Below are 22078 nucleotides of genomic sequence, written 5' to 3'. Positions count from 1 at the left end.
GCCCTCACTGTGGTGAGCGTTCGATAGCTAGCTGAAGATCATCGATCTGTTCTGGAAGCTCCGGCAACGAGAGTCGAACACATGGACACACTGTCACAGGAACACATGCGAACGGGACTTACTAAAAGTCTGCGACGTATCCTGATGATCCTGGTGGGGGACGGCAACTCTGGAACACGAAGAATCCTAAGGGGGGACGTCAACTCTGGAACACGAAGAATCCTAAAGGGGGAACAGCAACTCTGGAACATGAAGAATCCTGAGGGGGGATGGCGACTCTGGAACATGAAGAATCCTGACGGGGGATGGCGACTCTGGAACATGAAGAATCCTGGGGTTGGGTGACACTTCTGGACGGTGCTGGTCACGGACGTGATGAGTCTGGGGAAGGCATCTGGTAAGTAATGGTCATCCTCATTCAAAAAGCTGATGGGGGGTGGGGTGGGGGGGGGTGGAGGAACTCTGCTCTCCAAAGTGATGAGTCCTGATTGATGTTCTGGTGATAGGGGGGGAGAGGGGAGGGTGGTTTGGTGGCTGCTGTTCTCGAACACTGCTGGGGATAGAGTTCCGTAGGTGGCTGGTCCATGCTGCCTACCAACACTGATGACTACCACAAGGTGCTGATCACAAATTGTTATGAGTCATGGGAGGTGGGGGTGCACTGCTGTACGAACAACTTCTGGTGATCGTGGGTCGCAAGAATGACTGGTGCTCGAGTCTCAGGAACATGATGATCACGAAGATGAAAAGTCTTGATGCACTTATGAAAGGTGCTGAGCACAAAGATGAAAAGTCTGGGGGGAAAGATGCACTGCTGTCCTGGAGGAGATGAACCTCCGGAAGATGCTGATCCGTACATGGTGCTGCCTGGGGATGCTCGATGCATCTGATGTGGTCTCTGCATCAAACTGTGGCGACAGTCCTTGCTGGGCTGAGACGAACGGTGTGAAAATGTAGGGTAAGGGGCAGCTGAAAAATGAAAAGGAAAACCAGACCAAATCGTTTAAAAAAAAAGAGGGACAAACTGAAACGTTAATTCTTGAATAAATCAAAATATCGCGATTGAACCGAAAATCAAGGAAATGTAAAAAAAGAACAATTTTAATAAAACGTGAGGTATATGTGGGGTTAAGTTTAAAAGTTATTCTATAAAATAAGCAATTGCAAAAGCAAAGCACTAGCCAAAAGGTTATTAGTTAAGATGGGGACGGGTGATCATGGCTAGAATGATAATAGTAATAATAATAATAAAAATAATAAATTGATAAAGGATGTTATTTTCCCCTGGGGCGGCAAGGGTTTCCTCCCGAGGATGGTGACGATCTTGCAACAAATGAAATGTCCTCTCCTCCGTAGTCAAAGGTGACGGCAATGGAGGGGGGAGGGAAGTATTTACTTTATCGTACAAGGAGAACAAATGGATTAAAAAGAAAGAAAAGGGGGCAGAAATACGAATGAGAAAAGAGGGGGAATCTAAAAATTAATACAATATGCAAGGGCAAGAAGGCAATATATATATATATATATATATATATATATATATATATAGGATAAAAGGAAGGAGGGCCACAAGGACTAAATAAAAAGTGAAAGAGGAGAGAGGAAACACTCACCGGACAAAGAAAAAATTCAAATTTTCGTGATGGTATGTCACATCTTCAGGAGTAGAGAGACGTTGTAGAACTAAGTGACAAGATGGAAGAGTAAGCATGACCTGCAGTGTTGCCAGGTCCCAAAAAAAAGGGTTGACAGTACCACAAAAATATATATATATATATATATAGACACACACACACACTAATGATGAAGGAGACAGTAAACACTTACCACACGAAGAGAAATATAGAATAATTTCTCTTCGTGTGGTAAGTGTTTACTGTCTCCTTCATCATTAGTGTTTATCCGCCCTTCTGGCACCTTTTCTGATCCTATTCCTGTGTTTATATATATATATATATATATATATATATATATATATATATATATATATATATATATATATATATATAGATGGTTCTTTCGCCTGGCTTGTCGAAAACTGTGAGTGGTTGGGGGGGGGGGTTGGTTGGGAAAAGGTGGTGGTGAGGGTGAGGATAGGGGATGAGGGGCGTTACTGGGTGGCCTTGTTCAGGCCTGGAGGCGTGGTTGCATTCATGGTCGATACGTAGGCCCTCCCCATCTTCTACGTATTGAGGTGTTGGTGGATTGGGGCAAGGAGTGGACGATCGCTACCTGGAAGCAGTCATTAAAAGGAATATTGTGGTGATTGGTGTGAATGGCAACAGCAAAGTCCAGGTTTTGGGTAGAGGAGCGGTGGATGTTTCCCCCAGGTAGAAGCTCCCACAGATGTTGCAGGTGAGGATATAAATTAGGTTAGAGCTGTTGCAGGTTCCTTTGGGGTAGAGGGTGAATTTGAAAGTGGCAGTGTAGATCTGGAGAGTGCGGGAAGTGACAAATATGGGGCAGGTTTTGCACCTTGGCCGGTTGCATTTGTGGGCAGGTGCGAGGTGATTGTGAGTAGGTGGATTGTGGTGGACCAGGATGTTTTGGAGATTGGGAGGGCATTTGAAGACAACTCTGGGCTTGTCGGGGAAGATATTTCTGGTGTCAGGATCACTGTGCAGGATGGGAAGGAGGGAACGTATAGTGTGTCTGATTTTGTTGAGGTGGGGGTGATATTGGGTGACAAGTGCAGGGGGATTGGTGGCAGGTTTCTTGGTTGGAGTGTATGAAGCAGCTCGGGATATTTGTTTGGTGACCAGGGTGGAAGGATATCCACGGTTGGTCAAGGCTTGGTGTAAGCGGAGGTTATAGTTCTGTCGGGAGGTGGCTGAGGTGTTGAGACGTTGACCTCTGAGGGCCAGGGAGAATGGGATGGCTTTCTTGGTGTGGAACGGATGGGAGCTGGAGAAGTGTAGGTATTGCATATGGTTGGTAGGTTTGATGTGGATGGAGGTTTCCAAATGTCCTTCCTTCACGTGCACATCCACATTCAGGAAGGTGATTTGGTTGGTGGAGTGAGTCCAGGTGAAACTGATGGAGCTGAAGTGGTTAAGTTTGTCTAGGAAGGTGATCAGGGAAGGTTCTCCATGCATCCAAAGCATGAAGATGTCATCAATGAAACTGAGCCAGAGATGTTTGAGAGATTGGGTCTCCAGGAACTCTTTTTCAAGTTTGCCCATGAACAGGTTGGCATAGGATGGGGCCATTCTGGTACCCATGGCTGTGCCCCGGATTTGGAGATAGTGCTTGTCCTCGAAGGTGAAGTTGTTGCACGTGAGGACAAGGTGAGCTAGATGTGTCAGGAAATTAGTGCTGGGGTTGTGAGGTTTTGGTCTGTTGTTGAGGAAGGATTCTATGGAGCAGAGGCCATGGGAATGAGGTATGTTGGTGTAGAGAGAAGTAACATCGATGGTGGCAAGGATAGTGTTGGCAGGTAATGGTGGGAGAGAGTTAATTTTCTGAAGGAAGTGGCTGGTGTCCCGGAGGTAGGAGGGCAGAGCTTTAACAAGAGGCTGGAGGTGGGAGTCGACAAAGGATGAGATTCTTTCAGAAGGTGAATTGTAACTGGACACGATGGGTCTGCCAGGGTTGCCAGGTTTATGGATCTTGGGCAGCAGGTAAAAAGTGGGGGTGCGGGGGTTGTCTGGGATGAGCATGGATATGGTGGAGGCTGTCAGGCCCTCCGGGAGACCTCGGGTGTGGATAAAGTCCTGGATTCTGTTGAGGTGTGTGGCTGAAAGGTCGACCGTGGTGGTTTTGTAGGTGGAAGAGCCGGCCAGCTGGTGAGTGGCTTCCGCCAGGTAATCTTCAGAGTTCAAGACCACCGTGGTGGATCCCTTGTCAACTGGGAGGATTTTGATGTGGTGGTTCTGGCGGAGATCTTGCAGGGCTTTATCTTGAGAGGGATTCAAGTTGGGTTTGTTGTGGAGGTTGTCAAGAAATGAGCTGTCAGTGATAGTGGAGATTATGGCAGCGATGTATCTTTCCAGGGGGTGGTTGGTGGGCAGGGGGGTGGGTCTTTGGAGGATGGTGGGCAAAATTGGAGGAGGCTTGAGTTACATTGGTTGTGGTCTGGGGGGAAGGGTTTTTTGCCCAGAAGTGTTGCCATCTGAGGTGTCTGGCAAAGGTGTGGATATCGAAGAGGAGACTGAATTGGCTGTGGGGACTTGTGGGGGAGAAGGTGAGGCCTTTGTATAGAATATCAATTTCGGTAGGGGTGAGATTGTGGTTGGACAAATTTAGTACACTTTGGTTGTGTTGGGGTAGGTTAGGGTCGTTGGTGACCATGGGTCTGGTGGGGGTGGGTTTGTCTGTGGACTGGTTGTTTACCAAGGTGCGAGAATTGTGGGTGCAGCTTTGGTGTTTGTGCGGTTCTATTAGCGGTGCTGGAGGAGGGGCTAGTGGCAAGGGAGGGTCAGGCAGTAGAGGGCATGTGGATTTGGGAGTGAATTGTGGTGGTAGTGGAAGGGGGAGAGTGCAGCCAGCCTGAAAAGCCTGGCGGCAGAGGTTGGACAGTTTGTGTAGGTGTTTATTGCTAAGGTCGTCTGAGATAGAATGGGCTGCATGCCAGAAACATTCAATTTTTTGGTAGCATTCACCTGGGGTCAACAAAAGGATTTTTGTGAGGGATTGGATGGATAAGGACAGTTCCTGGGCGCGATTAAGCTGGGATTGGTACATGGTGTGGGTCCTGGCAACACTGCAGGTCATGCTTACTCTTCCATCTTGTCACTTAGTTCTACAACGTCTCTCTACTCCTGAAGATGTGACATACCATCACGAAAATTTGAATTTTTTCTTTGTCCGGTGAGTGTTTCCTCTCTCCTCTTTCACTTTATATATATATAGTTCCTCACGACTGCATAAACGCCATGAGTAGTAAGATTCGTTGCGATTAGGCAAAGGTATCGGTTCAAGCGACTATTTATTTTGAGAATGTAACCGGTTCTAGTTCCCAGTATGGTCGAACGTATGCAATAAACGAAGGAAAATGTAATTAATGTTCATAAGATGATGCCCCTTAAAAATAAACTATTAGGGAATACATTACTGTAACGTTGTTCTAAAACGCGAGAATTTATTGTGGCTGAATTGAAAGCATAAGTTGAATATATAATTTACAGGTATGAGGTTTCATTTGCAGAGAATTAAAAGATTTGGAATACAGACCGCCTTCCTTTAGAATGTACTGATGCATTAACAACAGCTGAAAGAAAATGGGAATGAAAAGATCATAAGGAAAGTAGGAAGTTAAATAAGTTGGCACTGTAGGGCCTGTCCCATTAAGTGATATATATAAAAAAAACTGACTCTAATCAAGGGAATAAACAGATTTCAAATGTCAAGAGATAACCTTCAACGGTGGTTGGGAGCGATACATTTTAATACTTGACGTATAGCACCATTCAACGAGACGAAATTTAAAAAAGAAAAATGTGGAATATCCGCTCCATAAATTTTTATTTAACAAAAACTCTGTTCTAGGAAGCTGAACGGATATCGAACGGGGCCCTTGTTTGCAGCTAGCAATTATAATGTAACTTGCCATGGGAGGGTACAGAATACAGGTCGAGGTCGTCATGCAGGATTCACGGCTCTGGTAAAGTAATTTTGGCCAAAACCCCGTTGCGCGGTAAAAGAAGCTAGCACTATGCCCACACAGGAATGGCAGAAAGTGAAAGGACTACATCAACTAGCGCCGCCACGAGCACAAGCGGAAGAAGAAGGAACCACGCCGCCCGCAGCAAGACAGTACATGCCTGACGAAGCCACCAGACGGGTGGCGAAATCGATCGCGAAAGAAATTTACGTGGAAAAATGAGAAGTAAGTTTATCAGAGTTAAAGATGTGGTTCATTTAAAAAGTGTGGGACACTCGACTCCACCGTTCCGTAAATACCACATTTCTTTATCTCTTTCCACATTAATTTCGAATCATGGAGGTTTCTGTTGATTTGGAATGAGAGGTTGGCTTTTTTCTCCTGCCTTATAACCGACGTGGTGAAATGTTGTAGTTCTTTATAATAATTCCAATGTGACGGATTGTTTGTCAGTTTATTTTTTCTGAGAGCACTGTCTCTAAGTTTTAATAATAGTTTGGTATTGTTGGTTATCCACGGTAGGTGCTTCATGCAAATAAGGCACATAGTCAGTGTTAATATTACGTGAGTCAAATTAAAACATTAAAATTCTAATAAAAATTGCAAGGCAGACTGTATACAGCTCAAATTTACATGAGGTGGTATCAACTGTTCTTTACAAAATGATCTCAAGGTGGCAACACTAACCAAGTGAATTTCAAAAGTGCCATTTTCGTTATTTTAAAGGTACCCTCTGTCAGTCTAAAACTTACAGAAATTTCTCGGTAAATGAAAATTCAATATCTCTGTGCATTCTTACCACACCATCAAGTGTACTAATGGAGGACAAAGTTCTGCAATGGCCTGAGCTCGCAGGCAGATGGGTGGAAAGGCCTTAACCATGGCTCATATGTGACTGCATGTGGACCCCAAAGACTTATTATTCTTGAGATATACAGGCACTAACTCAAAGCTGAAAATATTTGTCTGTGCTAATTGCAACCCTATATTCAGAAATCTACTAGATAAGAAACAAACACAAATTAAGTTTTTTTCTGACTCTCCCTTGTATATAGAGCAGTTTCCCTTCTAGTCTTCCCCAATATACTCCTTAGAAATTTCTAAACTACTGTTACACAATTTACCGATGCCAGAAACTGATATTCTACTAATCTAATATAAAGCTATAAATGTTCCTTGAGGAACATGAATGGTTCATTCATCTTCTTTGTTAATGTTTGCAAGTAGATAATTACAAAAGGAACTGCACATTTAAACATTTACTTTACAAAACCAGGTCATATGGATTTTATGCTTGCATTCATAGACTTGATAGAAAAGTATAATTTTGCACTAAAATGCAGTTTGTTACATATCATTTTGGTAAAAATATCGGTAAGTTTACCTGTAAATTGATACACGGATATGCCTACATTGGTCGACACCTATATAGTGTCAATTAATTTGTCCGATCCTTAATGGTAGCATAGTAGGTGATTAAGAAGTTAGCATTTGCTACATTTTCATACAAATAAAGTCCTCCTTTATGTAGTTTTCAAGCTAGAGAATTCACATAGATATATAAATTTTCTTATAACATGGTGATAGACACACACACGCACAGACATGTGAACATGTGAGAATACATAAGCACCTGCTCAATTTCAGTAGATGTTCTGTTTTCCAATCACTTAAAACATGTTAACGTGTGCTCACCATGGAGGAACTGCTTACTGAGAGAGTATGTGCTCTTAATGTAAGCATGTTCTCGACCTTTTCATGTGGATGAAATGGACTGAGTGCTACAAATCGAAGTTAAGACATTCACAAGCTCTCAGTTTTATTCATATAATTTATTGTCATTGCACCTAATTCTGTATTTGTGTGCACTCCTAGATTATTCTTGAAAATGCGAGTGTCATGAATCATAATGGTACTAACAAGAAGGCACATTTTAAGAATGAAATTTAATTGTTTTTTCTCTGTCAATATGTGTATTTGCGATGGTGAGAAGTCCATATATACGGTATATAAAATCCAAATTATCCTTGAAGAACCTGAAAGGTTCATTGCCCTTTTAATAAACATGTTTCCAGGTGATTGCAATGCAAAAGAAGTATATATTTAGACATTTCCTTTTTAAAAAGTAAGGTATTGAGATTATTAATAAAAATTATAACAAAATGGCAATATTTTGTACTAAATTATAAGATATTTATAGATATATCTGATCGATAAAATAATCGGTAATTTTACTGATAAATCGATACACCGGTATGCCTATATTGACCGATACTAATGGAGTACCGATTAATCCGTTTCATCCCTAATTTACATGCATGTTACTGAAGATATTTTACTTTTCTTCAAAGGACAGTATATGATTCATTGTGTACAATTATATGTATTTTACAGTCTATAGGCGAACCATCAACTCAAATGACATTGAACACCTTTCATTTTGCTGGAAGAGGAGAAATGAATGTTACCTTAGGAATACCAAGATTGAGGGAAATCATAATGGTGGCTTCAAAAAAAAAAAATACACCAAGCTCTGAGATTCCTTTCCTTTCACATATATCAGAATCCAGGAAAGAGTCGGAACGAATAAAAATGAAATTGACAAGAGTGACTGTAGCTGATGTACTTGAATATGTCCATGTGAAAGAAGAAATAGAGGAAAAAGGAGCATTTTGGTAAGTTACAACTTGTTAGCAATCTCTGTTTGAAATGGTTCATTTGTTAAATACTATGTGGGTCATTTCATAAATATTGCACAAAGTGGCAACACTGCAGAGTGGATTATGCAATCAGAGTAAAAGTTGCACCACTTGCAGTTGAAGGATTCTGGAAACAGAGTGTGTGTTCACCATTGTCCTAGTAAACACCAGTTGGAAGTGACGAGTGCTAGAAGTTGCATCTGCAGGCATCTCGGGTACTGTGACTGTTGAAGACCAAAGATCGTGCATTAAAATTGAAAGTTTATGTGGCAAAATATCAACAAATTCACAGTGCTTTGCATGAAGTTTGTAGTGAGCATACAGTAGACTTTGAACCATAGTTGAAGTCACAGTCAAACATGTGGAGATGTCCCATTATCCAAACAAACAAACAAAAAAAATGGACAAACACACACAAAGGCAAAGAAAATGATCACCTTTGCCTATGATCACAAAGAAATCATTATGACTTATGACTGATAGTCTCATATGAAGCTAGTGTCACTGCAGCATTTTATCATCCCTGAGTCCAAAAATTACATACAAAAATGCACAAAAACTGACCTGGCTTGTTTTGGGATGGGCCACTCATTTTGCACTCCTGCACCTGAGAAAGGTTGCAACCTATTTGCTGAGCAATTATGAGTAGGAAGTATTGACTCACCAGCCATACAGTTCAGACATGAGTCACCAGACTTTGACATATTCCCCAAGTTGAAAGAGTCTATTAGTGGACAACCTTTTATCTCCCTGGAAGAGTTTTCTCCAGAGGTACCCCGAGTCATCCATGAACTAAACAACAGTGGTACCCTAACGGAGCCCAGCAAATCTTCCGGGATCTTGGGATATGGTTATTGAGAAGCAGGTACTGATGGACGGTAAGGAGATACTGCCTAACATTCAAGAAAAAATAGTGTGCATTATTTATGAAATTACTCTCATAGTATAGCATGTAACAACTTAGCTTAACTACTTTGAGATTGGCAACACTGTGTAACAGGAGGAGGAAGGGGGTTGCAGTCTGCTGTATGAACTTATATTGCAGTAGCCATAGAGCAGTACCCCTTCAATCAATGTGCATTTTGTGTAGATGAGTTTATTATAACCAACTCCACAGTATGTGGCGAATACTATCATATTTTCAGTAGCACTTCAATTTATCTAAACAATCTGTTACCCGATACATTAAATTCTCTAAATAAATATTTGAAGCGTATAATTGTTTTAGGTAGATGCTACCTTAGTTATTAATTCGCCTAGCCCAATATTATACCCTGAACTACGTGGATCGATTTGGCTTGCTCGCAGGAGACAAAGAACTCAAAATGCCCGAGTGCACAAATCTGGGTTAATGGAACCCTGTTGAGAAATGGGGGAATCATCTAGTTCCCCCTCCCAACAAAATTGCGTATGCCCAATAGAACCCAGATAGACTCATTCACACAAGATTTTTCTACCTTGATGGCTTATTCATAGAACAGTACTGACTTTACTGTTTATTGATTCATTAAAAGTTGTACTCAAAATTAACAGGTTTTTATTCAGGATAGTTTTCTTATGTAAAACAAGAACAGTGATTTGACCAGTACAATAAAGTTCAAATTCTTAAATACCCTGAATCGAACAATTCAACAAACACATTTTTACGGAGTCAACAAAGTTCACAAGTTACCCACAAGTGGACCTCAATTACAATTTACACTCTCCCGTTCCCTTATTTTTTGTAGTTTTCTTATTTCTGTTCTTTTCTATACTGCCTATAATGAATAGAAATATATTATCCCGAAATTTAGCTTCTATGCATTCACGCACTCACTCTCCCTCTCAATTCATCATTCAAGGAAATCATAAGTATTAAAAACCTAATATATATATATACACACACACACTCATTTTGAAATACAATCCAACAATCATACTTACACTATTAAGGTATTGCTGAAAGAAGTCACTGATAAATCTTTATAAAAAATTGTTACATGATATTCAGCCGGTTCGGAGTAGAGACAAAAAATAAATTATTTATGACTGATTGATTTTTAGTAGCAAGGAAGTCAATTAAGGTTACTCATGAATCTAGAACAAATATTAAATCTCTTAACAGCAAACATCTCGTCTTAGCAAGTTACAAAAAAAAAAACTTGATTATACAAAAGCCCATATTGACCCCTTTCCTTCCCCGTTACGTAGGTTGGCAGAATCTAGATGTAGTTGGAAGATATGGCAGCTCAAACGTATAACGTCAGCTATTCAGCCATGCCAATTATGCAACGAAGGGGAGGTAAAGGTCGGGCACTTGTTGCACGAACTAGTTAATAAACCTGAAATCTCACCGTTCCGGCTGGCATCTATACCTGGTCTGTATTGGTCTCTACTCTGTCGGTACTGTGTGTCTCTCGTTCGCTGAGTTCCCAGCGCTGCCCGATCGACAAGATAATTTACGCATGCGCAGAGTTACTTCTCGGGGAAGCAAAACGCCAACTATCGAGAAGACTGCGCAACTTGATAATGTTACGTAATAATCAGTGACTTATTTGGGTGAGTGGAATACTTCACTCTCGTATATCAAGAGAAGAGTGAAGTTGTGGTGGAATGATATTTATATAATGTATATCAACCGTCACAAGTATCAGCACAACATTCATTTCAGATGCTGTTTAGAGATCACCACATCAACGGACTGGTGTAAGTCTTTTATGTGACCATTGGTATCAGCAGATACCGCAGCGACTTGTTTTTATTGCAAATGACAGAGAATGATGGACAACATAGCATGAACAAAGCCAGCCAGATGAGCATTATTTTAATAACTGTATTTGCAATTTTAATTAACTGTTTGTATTCGCAATTCTCCCTTTCCAGATTAATCCAAACGACAAGGATGAATAGTTTTTACATGAAATTGAAGAGAGACAATCCGCCGATGTTTTGGCGCAACTGCATCACTTAAAAAATCTTGCAAAACCTCTTTCTTTGCATCCTCTTAGTCTAGAGAGAAGTTCATATAAAAAAAACATACCAAATGTTACAAGACATTTTAAAATGTTGTAATTAGAACCACATATTTGTGGTAAATAAAAGATCAAGACAAAAACTGGGCATATTTCGGGATCAAAAGTGGTATATAAAATGGCTTATCGGGTGAATATAACTCTAAATTTGATTTAAAAACTACACTTATTACTAGACCTTGGATTTTAGGTTTTTAACCTATTTTTTGCTTTACAGATATGTAAGGAATAATAAGTTATGTCAGTGTTTCGTTAAAAATGCAACAAATAATGAAGTTTTATAGTGCCTAAAAAAACTATTTTGCTTGTTAGAACCTATTTTTTTTGCAGGATTTTTATGCCGCACAGAGGTATTATCTTTGTTTGGTCACGAAAATATTGAATGACAAACGTGTTTGAAACATACTCACTGTCGATTTCCCTTCCTCCAAGTCCATGATGATTTTTCAAAGGTCTAAACAAAGGAAAATGTCTGGTGCCACTGTTACCTGTACAATACAAAGTGATATGATCTGTGTGGTCTTGCCCCACTTTTGAGTCACTTCGGTGCTTTGTGGCATTCACATCTTGCAAACTAACATTTCAGCATTGAAGTTTGCACCACTGACTGTTTATGTTGATAGATTATTTTCAGCATATAAGATGATCTTCACAGACAAAATTGCGGAGTTTGACTGTGGATAGCATGAAAAAAATATTTTTGCGTAACTATACGGCGAAGAGTGGATTTTAATAGCAAATTTCCAATGGTAACTTCTGCCATCGCTATAGGGGTAGGCAACACACATAAAGTTATGCAAGATAGTGTGTATTTCAGGATATAGGTGTCCCATTTTCATTGTCCGTGACTACCTAATCAGCATTTTTCAGGAATTTTGAACTATTTTAAGTTTTTCTGAACCTATTTCAGGATTTTTAGAACCTATTTTATGGTCTTTCGAACCTACTTTAGGATTTTTAGAGCCTAGTTTAGGAACCTAAAAGCACACTTTTTAGAACCTAAAAATCCGAGGTCTACTTATTACACAAAATTAACATTTCACTTTTAATAGCACATTTATATAGTTATCAGAGTATTAAGTTTATTCCTGTGCAAGGGAGTCCATTTTTGCTTCTCAAATATTTACAGCAGAATTAATCAATTTTCCATGATTTGCATAACTCACAGGATAATTCAGACCTCGGAAGGTGTTGTGTCAATAAATAAAACATAAATTTTGTGTTTTACAGTTTATTTCGCATTTTGCTGTTCATTTCGCATCATTTCGTGACAAAATGTGGTAGCAAAATGCACCTCATGCAACCAATCTTCGACAAGCACCCCTACAAAAGTTGACTCGCCCTCGCTGGAAAAAGGTGGTTAAAGTACTTAACATTTTTTTTGTGCAATGGTGGAAGTTTGTTGCTCGTTAGACAGTCCGGGTCAAATGCTGATACTGGTAAGATCCGTGTGGTCGTGGATCTTAGTTTTCGGGCTATTGCAAACAGAGTGTGAACTAACGACATGTACATGATCTCTGCTAGAACATAAAAAAATATTTCTAAAGAATAGTGATGGCATATTTATTGCGAACGAACGACAGGATTAATGGAAGATTGAAGACGTTCAGCTCGTCATCATCAAGATTTACAACCCCCAACTCCCTCAAAGTGTTTAGTGTTACAGCATGTTAAGTGTCAAGTGAATTTAATAATTACACCGAAGAAGTAAGCACTCGGTGAGGTAAAATTAAATATATACAGCAACAAACAAGCGGTAGTCATCCTTGGTTACAAAGAATTGTGTAGGGTGCAAAAAATTGTGTATTGTACAAAGAATTGTTAAGAAATATTCTGATATCTCAACAAATCAATAACGGAAGCTGGCTGCTCAGTGTATTTCGGTTACGTTTGTAAACCTCTGATGTCAGGTGCCTAGGCCTTGCTTATTTATCAATACTGACAGTCTGTAGTGTATAAATATTATAAATTAAAAGCTCACCTTCATAGCACAGTTGTCTAGATTATTATAAAGTTTAAATAAAAATCCACTTTATTTTTTTTTTTGCTTTTGAATGGTAGATGACATCAGTACATGAAAACTTCAAATACACATTTATACCGATACACTAACACTTTTCAAAAACACGAAAAATTTACACTAGAATGTGTTATTTCACATCAGTGGCGTAGCAGCCGCCCCCGCAACCTGCAGGGGGGTGGGAGGTGTAGGAGCCCTGCAATCTTTTCTCTGCACTCCTGAAATTTTAATTTTAAAAAATCAACAGATATCGTGCGTACTGAAAGTCGTGATCAACATGTTACAAGAAGGAAGTAAACTGTACAAAAAAGAATCTAATATATGCCTGTTAAAGTACATACCTTTATTAGTCTTCAACATAATCACCATCTAAATCGACACATTTTTGCCAACGTTCTGGAAGTTTGAAAATTCCTCTGTTGTAGAACTCCGTTCGGGCACGTCTGAGTATTCTCCTAACGGCAAGTTCCACTTCCTTGTTGGTGTCATATCTGTTTTCCCGCATTGTGTTCTTCCAGAAAAGAAAACAAGTGAAAGTCAGAAGGAGCCAGATCTGGACTGTAGGGAGGATGTCGAAGGAGTTCCCACCCAAATCTGGCAACTTCATCCCTCGTTAGCTGTGCTGTGTGCGGCTTGGCATTGTCGTGTTGGAGGATAACACTATCCCTGCCAGGACGTTTTTCACGAATAGCACGATGAAGTTTTCTCAAAGTGCGCACGTAGTGAGATGCATTGATTGTTTCCCCATGAGTGAGAAAGTCCACGAGAAGAACACCCTCCGAATCCCAGAAGACAGTTCCCATTACTTTGCCAGCTGATGACATTGTCCTCGGTTTCTTCTTTCTTGGTGATGTTTGATGTCGCCACTCCAGGCTTTGACGTTTACTCTCAGGCTCGTAGAGGTGGAAAATGGTTTCGTCTCCAGTAACCAAACACTTCAAGAAACCCTCGCCTCCATCCTCTGTTCGGTACCGTGCCAAAAGTTCCGTGCAAACATATTTTCTGTTTCGTTTCTGTGCCGCATTCAAATCCCTTGGCACCCATCTGCAACACACTTTCCGGTAACCCAGTACACCAATCATCTCCTGGATAGCACTGTGCCCTACTCCAACAATGTGTGAAAGTTCCCTAACCGAAACATGCCTGTTCCCCTGGATGATTTCCTGGACGCGAGCCACATTCCTGTTGTTCGAGGCAGTTCTCGGGCGGCCTGTGCGAGGGAGATTACTGATGTCTGTGTTTCCACCTCTAAAATGTTTTATCCATCGCCTGATGCTACTGGCAGCCATACACTGATCACCATACACTTCCTGCAATCGGCGGTGGATATCTGATGCCGATGCACCTTCCTTCAACAGAAATTCAATTACTGCACGCTGGCGAAACGACGTGTCAAACGGAGCCAATACTCGCTACTCGCTAATGCGCATACGTACTGTGCCGATCACCCCACTTTCAAGTGTATGGTTCTAACTGTCTTATACAGCGCATCGCTCTACGTGAACATTTACGTCTGAAATAAAAAGTTGATCACGACTTTCAGTACGCACCAAGTAGTATCGGTTATTTAAAAACAAGAATAAAAATGATTTACTAGACAAACAAAATGTGGGTCAACATTGACAAAATATGAACTCTAAATTCAGTGAACACTAAATCAGGGTGGCGACAAACCTGGAAAACTGGGAAAAGTCATGGAATTTGAGAGGTCAAAAAAGTGAAGGAAATGTCAGGAAATTTTGCCTTTTTTTTTTTTATGCGATGGAATAAATATGCCAGGCATTTGCTTTGAAAGATGTAATTATGTAGTGCTGCATTGGAACATGAAATCTTGTTGCTAAATCTCGGCCTCAACTTTTGGGCCCCTTATATGCACAACACAACCACAGCAGCACCAGAACAGAAACCAGTGATGGGGAGAGGAGAGAGGGAGAGAGAGAAATTTCCGGAGGGGTAGAAAAATTTGATAAGCCTCGAAATATTACATGGAAAATGCATTGAATTGTCATTTTTGTTGTCAGTATGGAAGTAGTAAGGGGACAGAACAGTAAACAGATTTTTGGTAGGTGGGGTGGGGAGGAGGATCATTACCACTGTGGCACTGTCCGGTAGTTGTTGGACATTGTAGCATGGCATTTTGTCGGACATTCTAAAGGAACATGGAAACAAAAAGGGTGCTATGCAACCCTGTAATTTGTTGAATGTCATGGTATAGCATTTGTCGGATGAACATTTAGGCTCCATTGATGCATACAATTTTTGTCAGATATCACCATCCTACTAATGTTGAACTTCGACAAAATGTTCATTACAACGTGGGACAAAAATCACATGCATGACATTCTAATGGAACGATTTTTGTTGGATGTCTTCGGACTGCAACATCTGACAAAAATTCCTTGCATATACAGAGCTTTGTACATCTGAGTTTGTCTCGTGTCGTACAACATTTCATTGAACAAAGTTTTTGGTTCCTTATATGCATGCAATTTTTGTCGAACGTAGCAGTTCGATAGTTGTCATTCTGTGACATCCAACAAAAATCACATGCATTGCACTCTCACGAATCCGATGTTTCTTGGAAGTTCCAGTATGACATTTTTTGTCGTTTACGACATTTGTCGGATGCAACATCCAACAAAAATTGAGCCTTAGTTTGCTGCACCACTGCAAATATGCTGCTGGAATTTTATTACTCTTCTGGCTCACTTAATGTTATTCAATGTAGAAAAGTGTACGAAGATTTTCTTTCATCATCCATGCTTAATACTGGTTTTGCACAGGTTAACATTCATTTACAATGACATGGAACTGTAATTCCATGTCAAGAAGAATCCAACAAGTCGGGATATATATGTTGAATAATGTCACGAAAAAACCTGCATTGGTAAACGTCATATAAATTTGACAAGTGCATGATGCTGCCATCTCAAGTTTTCTACAACATTCGTATTGCAATTCACGTCACCCCCTTCGGTCCTGTCTGTTTAAACTCGTGGAATGTCCAATGTTATGAAATAAAATTATAATATACGTAAAAATTGAATATCATAATTACTCGAATCATTCAATCTTAAAAGCATATCACTTTCTTCAGTAATTGATGTTTCTCTGCCAGACCTGTTAAATTTTCACTTTTCATCTACTGATTTATACAAGGGGTATTCAGAAAGTAAGTTCCAATTAGTAGTGACCTTGATTTTTCGCAAACGCGATAATAGGGAAAAATGTGCGAAGTAGTGTTTATGAATGAATGTGCAGTGATGTGTGGATGCATTTTTCACCTGTTCGAAATAGTGAAATAACGAGAATTTGGCATTAAATGTGAATTGTTGGCATTTTTCGTGAATTTTAAAAATGTGCTTAAACAACGAAAAATACCTCGAAATCCAACATTCTTGTCTTTTTTAGACTTAAAGAAACAAAATGTGCCATATTTGTGTATTTAGAACACACAAGTTTTCCAACGTTTTATCCAAGAAAAAACTATAATGCATGTTATACATGTAATAATTCCAACAGCCACATTCAATCAAATATTTCCCAGGATTTTCTCAACTTCTATGAAAACAATTTGCACTACAGACCAAAGTGGGGTGGGGGGGGTGGGGGGCATTCACACAGAAGTCCCATCATCAGTATTTGTCGCGCAAGAAGTGTTTTGAATCACCGAGCTAAGTGGTGTGATTTTGGTGAAGATCGAGTGCTCACCTACCGCCGCACGGGAGTCATAACATCGGCGTTTGTCGAACGAGAAGTAATGGAAAATAACTTCCTCAAAACTCTTTTCCAACATATCAAACTGTCATGCAAATACGTACACCACATGACCTACAATTTGAAACAGTATATTAAAACCATCATGAAGGTATAATTTTAGGTATATTTGCCACAAGATGCACTAAAATGAAAATGCGAATTTTGGGGAAAATAACACTGAATAGTAAAAATAAAAAAATAACACCAAATTGGAAGAAAAATAACAAGAGATCAAGGATGCTACCGATTAGGCATAAATAAAACTGGAACATCAGTAGTAATTAAAAGCTTTTCAACACTTTAAACTTTGTTTACTGACGACTAATTGTGTGTGCATAAAATCTCCTCTCACTGCTACGTGTCTGATAATCAAGGCGTTTGCTATCCCGAGTACATTCGAGAACGAGTGATTATGCTAACATTCAATTATGTCATAATTTTAAACTGGTTTTATGCAAGTATCGGCATCAGTATGTGTGGGAATCGGTGAGAATGAGAAGTTGGTTGTGGAACATATAGCATTCCATTTGTTGTAAAGTATGATTATGCATTTACTAACATTTCAGGTATCTAAAGTATGTGATCAGATTCCAGTTTCTACCACATAAATCATATAAACACATTTTTTGTGTAAGACCCGAAGACATTCTACAGTATATGGAAAGGACATTTTTTAAATCTATTCTGATGCCAGTGTTTAAGAAGCATAGTGGATTAAGAAGTGCTGACTTGTAAGTAGCAAATAACACTTAGAAAAATTATATATGTAAGGTGCAATTCATCAAGGAGACATCAGAGAGAATGACGTACACTTACTAAAATATATTTTTGTGTGTTACCTTAATTTGATTGCAATTTGTAGGAAGAGGCACTTTATTCATATCCATATTCTTTGAAAGGAGTAAACATATAGCAACTCATTCTCATGGAAAGTTTGAAATTCCAAGATGCCTGTGTTGTACGTGGTCTGTTCAAAAAAAGACTGGACTTTTGTCATAGCACACGAACCATTGTTCGTAGTGAGTTCCAGCACGTGGCATTCTCTAGCAGCAACCTTCATAAACACACTGTCGCGTGCCGCATCACGCTATGCTTACCAGTAGCCCAGTTGGAGCCACCGAAGTAAGCAGTACAATAACCTCTCGTCGCATTCGCTTCACAGCAGTGAAGATGAGGACCGGAGCAGTGTTTTTGTGTGAAATTTTGCTTTAAACTGGGGAAATATCGAAGTGAAACTTGGTAAATGCTTCAGCAAGCTTTGTGAGGGACTATATGAGCCGATTGCAGTGTCATGAGTGGTTTCAGCATTTCAAAGAGTGCAGAACATTGATCGAGGCAGATTCAAGATTGGGACAACCTTCGACGTCAACAAACGATGAACACATCGATGCTGTCCGGTCCATTATTTGTGCAAATCGTCTTTTGACTGTCGGAGAGATTGCTGAGGAAGTCGGCATCAGGATTCATCATGTATAATTTTGAGAGATGCTGTGTGCAGAAAAATGCCTAGCTGTGGAAAAACAAGAGTTGGGTATTGCACCATGACAACATGCCAAGTCATACATCACTGTTTGTCGCCCACTTTTTGACTGGTGATGTGATAACCATCATGCCCTACCCACCTTACTGTTCAGACTTGGTTCCTACAGACCTGTTTCTTGAAAAAACCTTGAAATGACGAAATTCAGCAGAACGCGACTACACAGATGAGAGCTATCACCAAAATCGTGTCCCAGGAGGCATCCAAACAGTGGCAGAAATGATGGGAGCACTGCATTGAAAGCATGGGGGAGTACTTTGAAGGGGACAAGCTTGTGTTATGTTGTAATTAGGGTAATAAGGTTTGTATTGCAAAAGTCCGCTCTTATTTTGAACAACCCACATATGTCTTCATGATAGTCATGAGAGAGTAGTCTCTTTTTTAATTATAAAACACTATTGTTACAGATAAGTAACCGGTAAGAAAAGGTTAACGAGTTAAATAATAATTGTTTCATTGGTCTCTGCATCCATTCCTAAGTGAATTGTTCCAAAGTGAAGCAACAATTATATTATACTTAGCATTGTTTGCATTTCCTTTCTGCACTGCCCTGAGTATTGAAGATAGTTGCAAGATCAAGTTTCGGTTTTGTTTATCAGAAGACAGTACAAGGATAGAAATTAGCTTGTCTTTTGACTCCTCCCTTTGTGTCTGGTGCTCTTATTTCATAATCAAATAATCTAAACAAAACACCCTTGCAAGACTGTGGATTTCAAACAATGCCATTTACGATATAAAAGTCATTATTTCATTTGTTTTTTTCAAAAGTAGTCAATACTATAGTTACACTGGTTTTGTGATAAGAGCTCACTCTGTTATGCTACTTTGTACAATGATCTCTTTACATCAACAGTCATTTACATTGTCTTGACAAACAGTTGTTTAGTATTCTTGTTATCATGACTGGCAACTCACTATGTGTAATTTTGAAAGATAAAACCAACTGTCTTTGCCGACTAGGCAACTTCCCGTTTCTGAACTTGTACAAACATATCATTGGCCAGTTCTGATAAGCTACACAGCAATGATCCAAAAATCAAGCTTCAAAAGAGAATCTATTTTAACACAACCCAAATAACTTCACAATAATTAATTTAAAATACATCCCTTTATATTATTAATATGACAGCTGTACCATCCACTTTCCTGTTTCTCAATTCAAATTTAAATTCTTGTCAATCCCCTATAATGATGAGGTAAACAATCTGCAATTACAGGATAGAAATGAAAGGGGCAGTGCCTTTTGGACTGTTTGGTAAAGATGCCAGACCTGAAAATTATAATGAAGAATATTACGAAAGAAAGAGAAATGGAGAGATTGAGGAATATGATGATACCGGAATGAGTGAAGATAATGAAGATTATGTCGAAATTAATACTGAAGATCAAAAGGAAAATGATCAAAATGAAGGTGGTGATGATGATGCCGGAATGAGAGACTTGGAAGAAATCGTAGACTACGTGTCTGCAGAAGAGACTGACGAAAGTTCCGATGAAGAGTCAGAGGTAGGTTTGATCTGATTTACATTGTTAGAGGTAAAATATGCACTAGTTAATGCATGATATGTCCCTATCAAACAGTCAATTTCTGTTTGGTTTTCAGTCTTTTTATTACTTTTAACATGAAATGAATACGTATTCTAAAAAGTGGGTTAAGTGGAATTCTAAGACTGGTGTTTAGCTGAAATGTTTTGACCTTGCACACATATTTAAATACATTAATTGCTTTAATGACTTGGTCTAGAAAACCTGGAAGTGTCAACGAATTTTGCTTCTACAAAATTGTAGACATCCTGCGTACATTATTGTGAAGCTAGATTTGATTCTTACTTAGAATGAGTAATAAAAAATAACCACCAAACATCATAAAGTGAAGTGGAATTAATGATGTCAGTTGAGTCTTTCCAGAGGCCATGAATATACACTTGTCATCAATAAGGCCAGCCGCACCTCGGATCCGACACAATGCGATGAGTCATTTTTGTTGCAAATGGACTTGGGGGAACGTTTAACATGGGGCTCTTATGTGCCGCCGCAACCAGACAAAAATTTCACAAGTGTCGTTGTGATGGTTTGCAACAAAACAGTGAACATCTGTGGATTGATTGATTGATATGCTTTATTTTACTTCACTTTTTGTACCACTTTTGGCTAATTTGTGAATTATAACACCATTAAGCCTTGTTTCCATGATTATGAAAAATAAATATGCTGACCAAGGCAGTAATTTATTTTATTAAAAACATAAACTAAACGTAACATTTCAACCTTCTAGCAAGGTCTTCTTCAGACTCTGTATCAAGTACAACAACAACTTTTGTACTTGATACAGAGTCTGAAGAAGACCTTGCTAGAAGGTTGAAACGTTACGTTTAGTTTATGTTTTTAATAAAATAAATTACTGCCTTGGTCAGCATATTTATTTTTTCATAATTTGTGAAGATGGTGATGAATGGTGATATGATGAAATTGATGAATGGACACTCACAAACATGCATGCCCAGGCTGAGATTTGAACTTGGGACCCCTGACATCGTAGCACGATGTGCTCACCACTCTGCCATGGGGGCCAGTGAACGTCGGTGGAAATTTTGTCTTGCAGGAGCATGATGCGACAAAATGGTCTGTGCATGTGTGAATCCTTTCTCCTCAGCGCACCACCTGCACGTGACTCATCACTGTATCGTTTGACAGCACATATTATTTCTAGGTTTGACGGTGTAGTCAAGGTTAAAAATGGAGTTTCATCCAGAGAAGCTAATCGTTCTTGTCCAAGTGAAGCTTCCATTCTACGATTATTCCTCAACTGATTACCATAATTGATGCATGATGGAATGAGGTGTCATAATTACATTAACTGAAAAAAATAGATCTATTGGGAATTATCTTGTATTTGGGCAGAGAATGTAGTGTACAAAATGTATTGTAAATTGCACAAGAATATAATCTTTAGGCCAGTTTGATATTTATTTCTCCAATAACTATGTGCTTGCAGTTTGCGAATTTAACTTTTTCCTTTTTTGTGGGGTTCATCTATTTTTGTATTCATGTGTAAACAGGAAATATATTTACAAGGAAATCTACTCTGTTTTGAGACAAGATAAATTAATATTATAATGAAAAATAATTAGAAGTACAATATCTGGCAAAGCTACGCAATTGATTCCTCATTTTCTCACACAAAAAATGTGTTTCCATAGCTTCAGTGACTTTCATGTTTTCGTTAGTAATTTTTTTGTTGTGCAACATATTTCGTTTTTGTATGAACAAAATATCAAAATTAAATTATCATATTTACATAATACGTGCCAAAATGACATGGGGATAGAAACACCCCTGGTAGTAATGAAAATTAACTTTTGTTGTCAGGAATATTTGGCTCCTATGAGGGTATCCCTTACCTCGCACACACTGTTGTGCTACACCCTTCCCAACTTCATTTTTGTT

General features: G+C 39.3%; 1 protein-coding gene across 4 annotated transcripts in view; it reads left to right on the top strand.

The window, feature by feature from the left end:
• Nucleotides 1-22078, top strand: part of LOC145989864 (DNA-directed RNA polymerase I subunit RPA1-like) — a 275207-nt gene that overhangs the window by 180628 nt on the left and 72501 nt on the right. For all 4 annotated transcript variants that reach the window (XM_083125325.1, XM_083125327.1, XM_083125326.1 and 1 more), the window contains exons 23-25: nt 7997-8277; nt 17658-17822; nt 19849-20137. In XM_083125325.1, the coding sequence (XP_082981451.1) occupies nt 7997-8277; nt 17658-17822; nt 19849-20137 (735 nt within the window). The remainder of the gene's footprint in view (nt 1-7996; nt 8278-17657; nt 17823-19848; nt 20138-22078) is intronic.

The sequence above is a fragment of the Lepisma saccharinum genome, chromosome 7 (assembly GCF_977018435.1).
Source record: "Lepisma saccharinum chromosome 7, izLepSacc3.1, whole genome shotgun sequence".
NCBI classification, from domain to species: domain Eukaryota; kingdom Metazoa; phylum Arthropoda; class Insecta; order Zygentoma; family Lepismatidae; genus Lepisma; species Lepisma saccharinum.
Note: the sequence above shows the minus strand (reverse complement) of the source record. Positions and strands in the feature narration are given on the sequence as shown.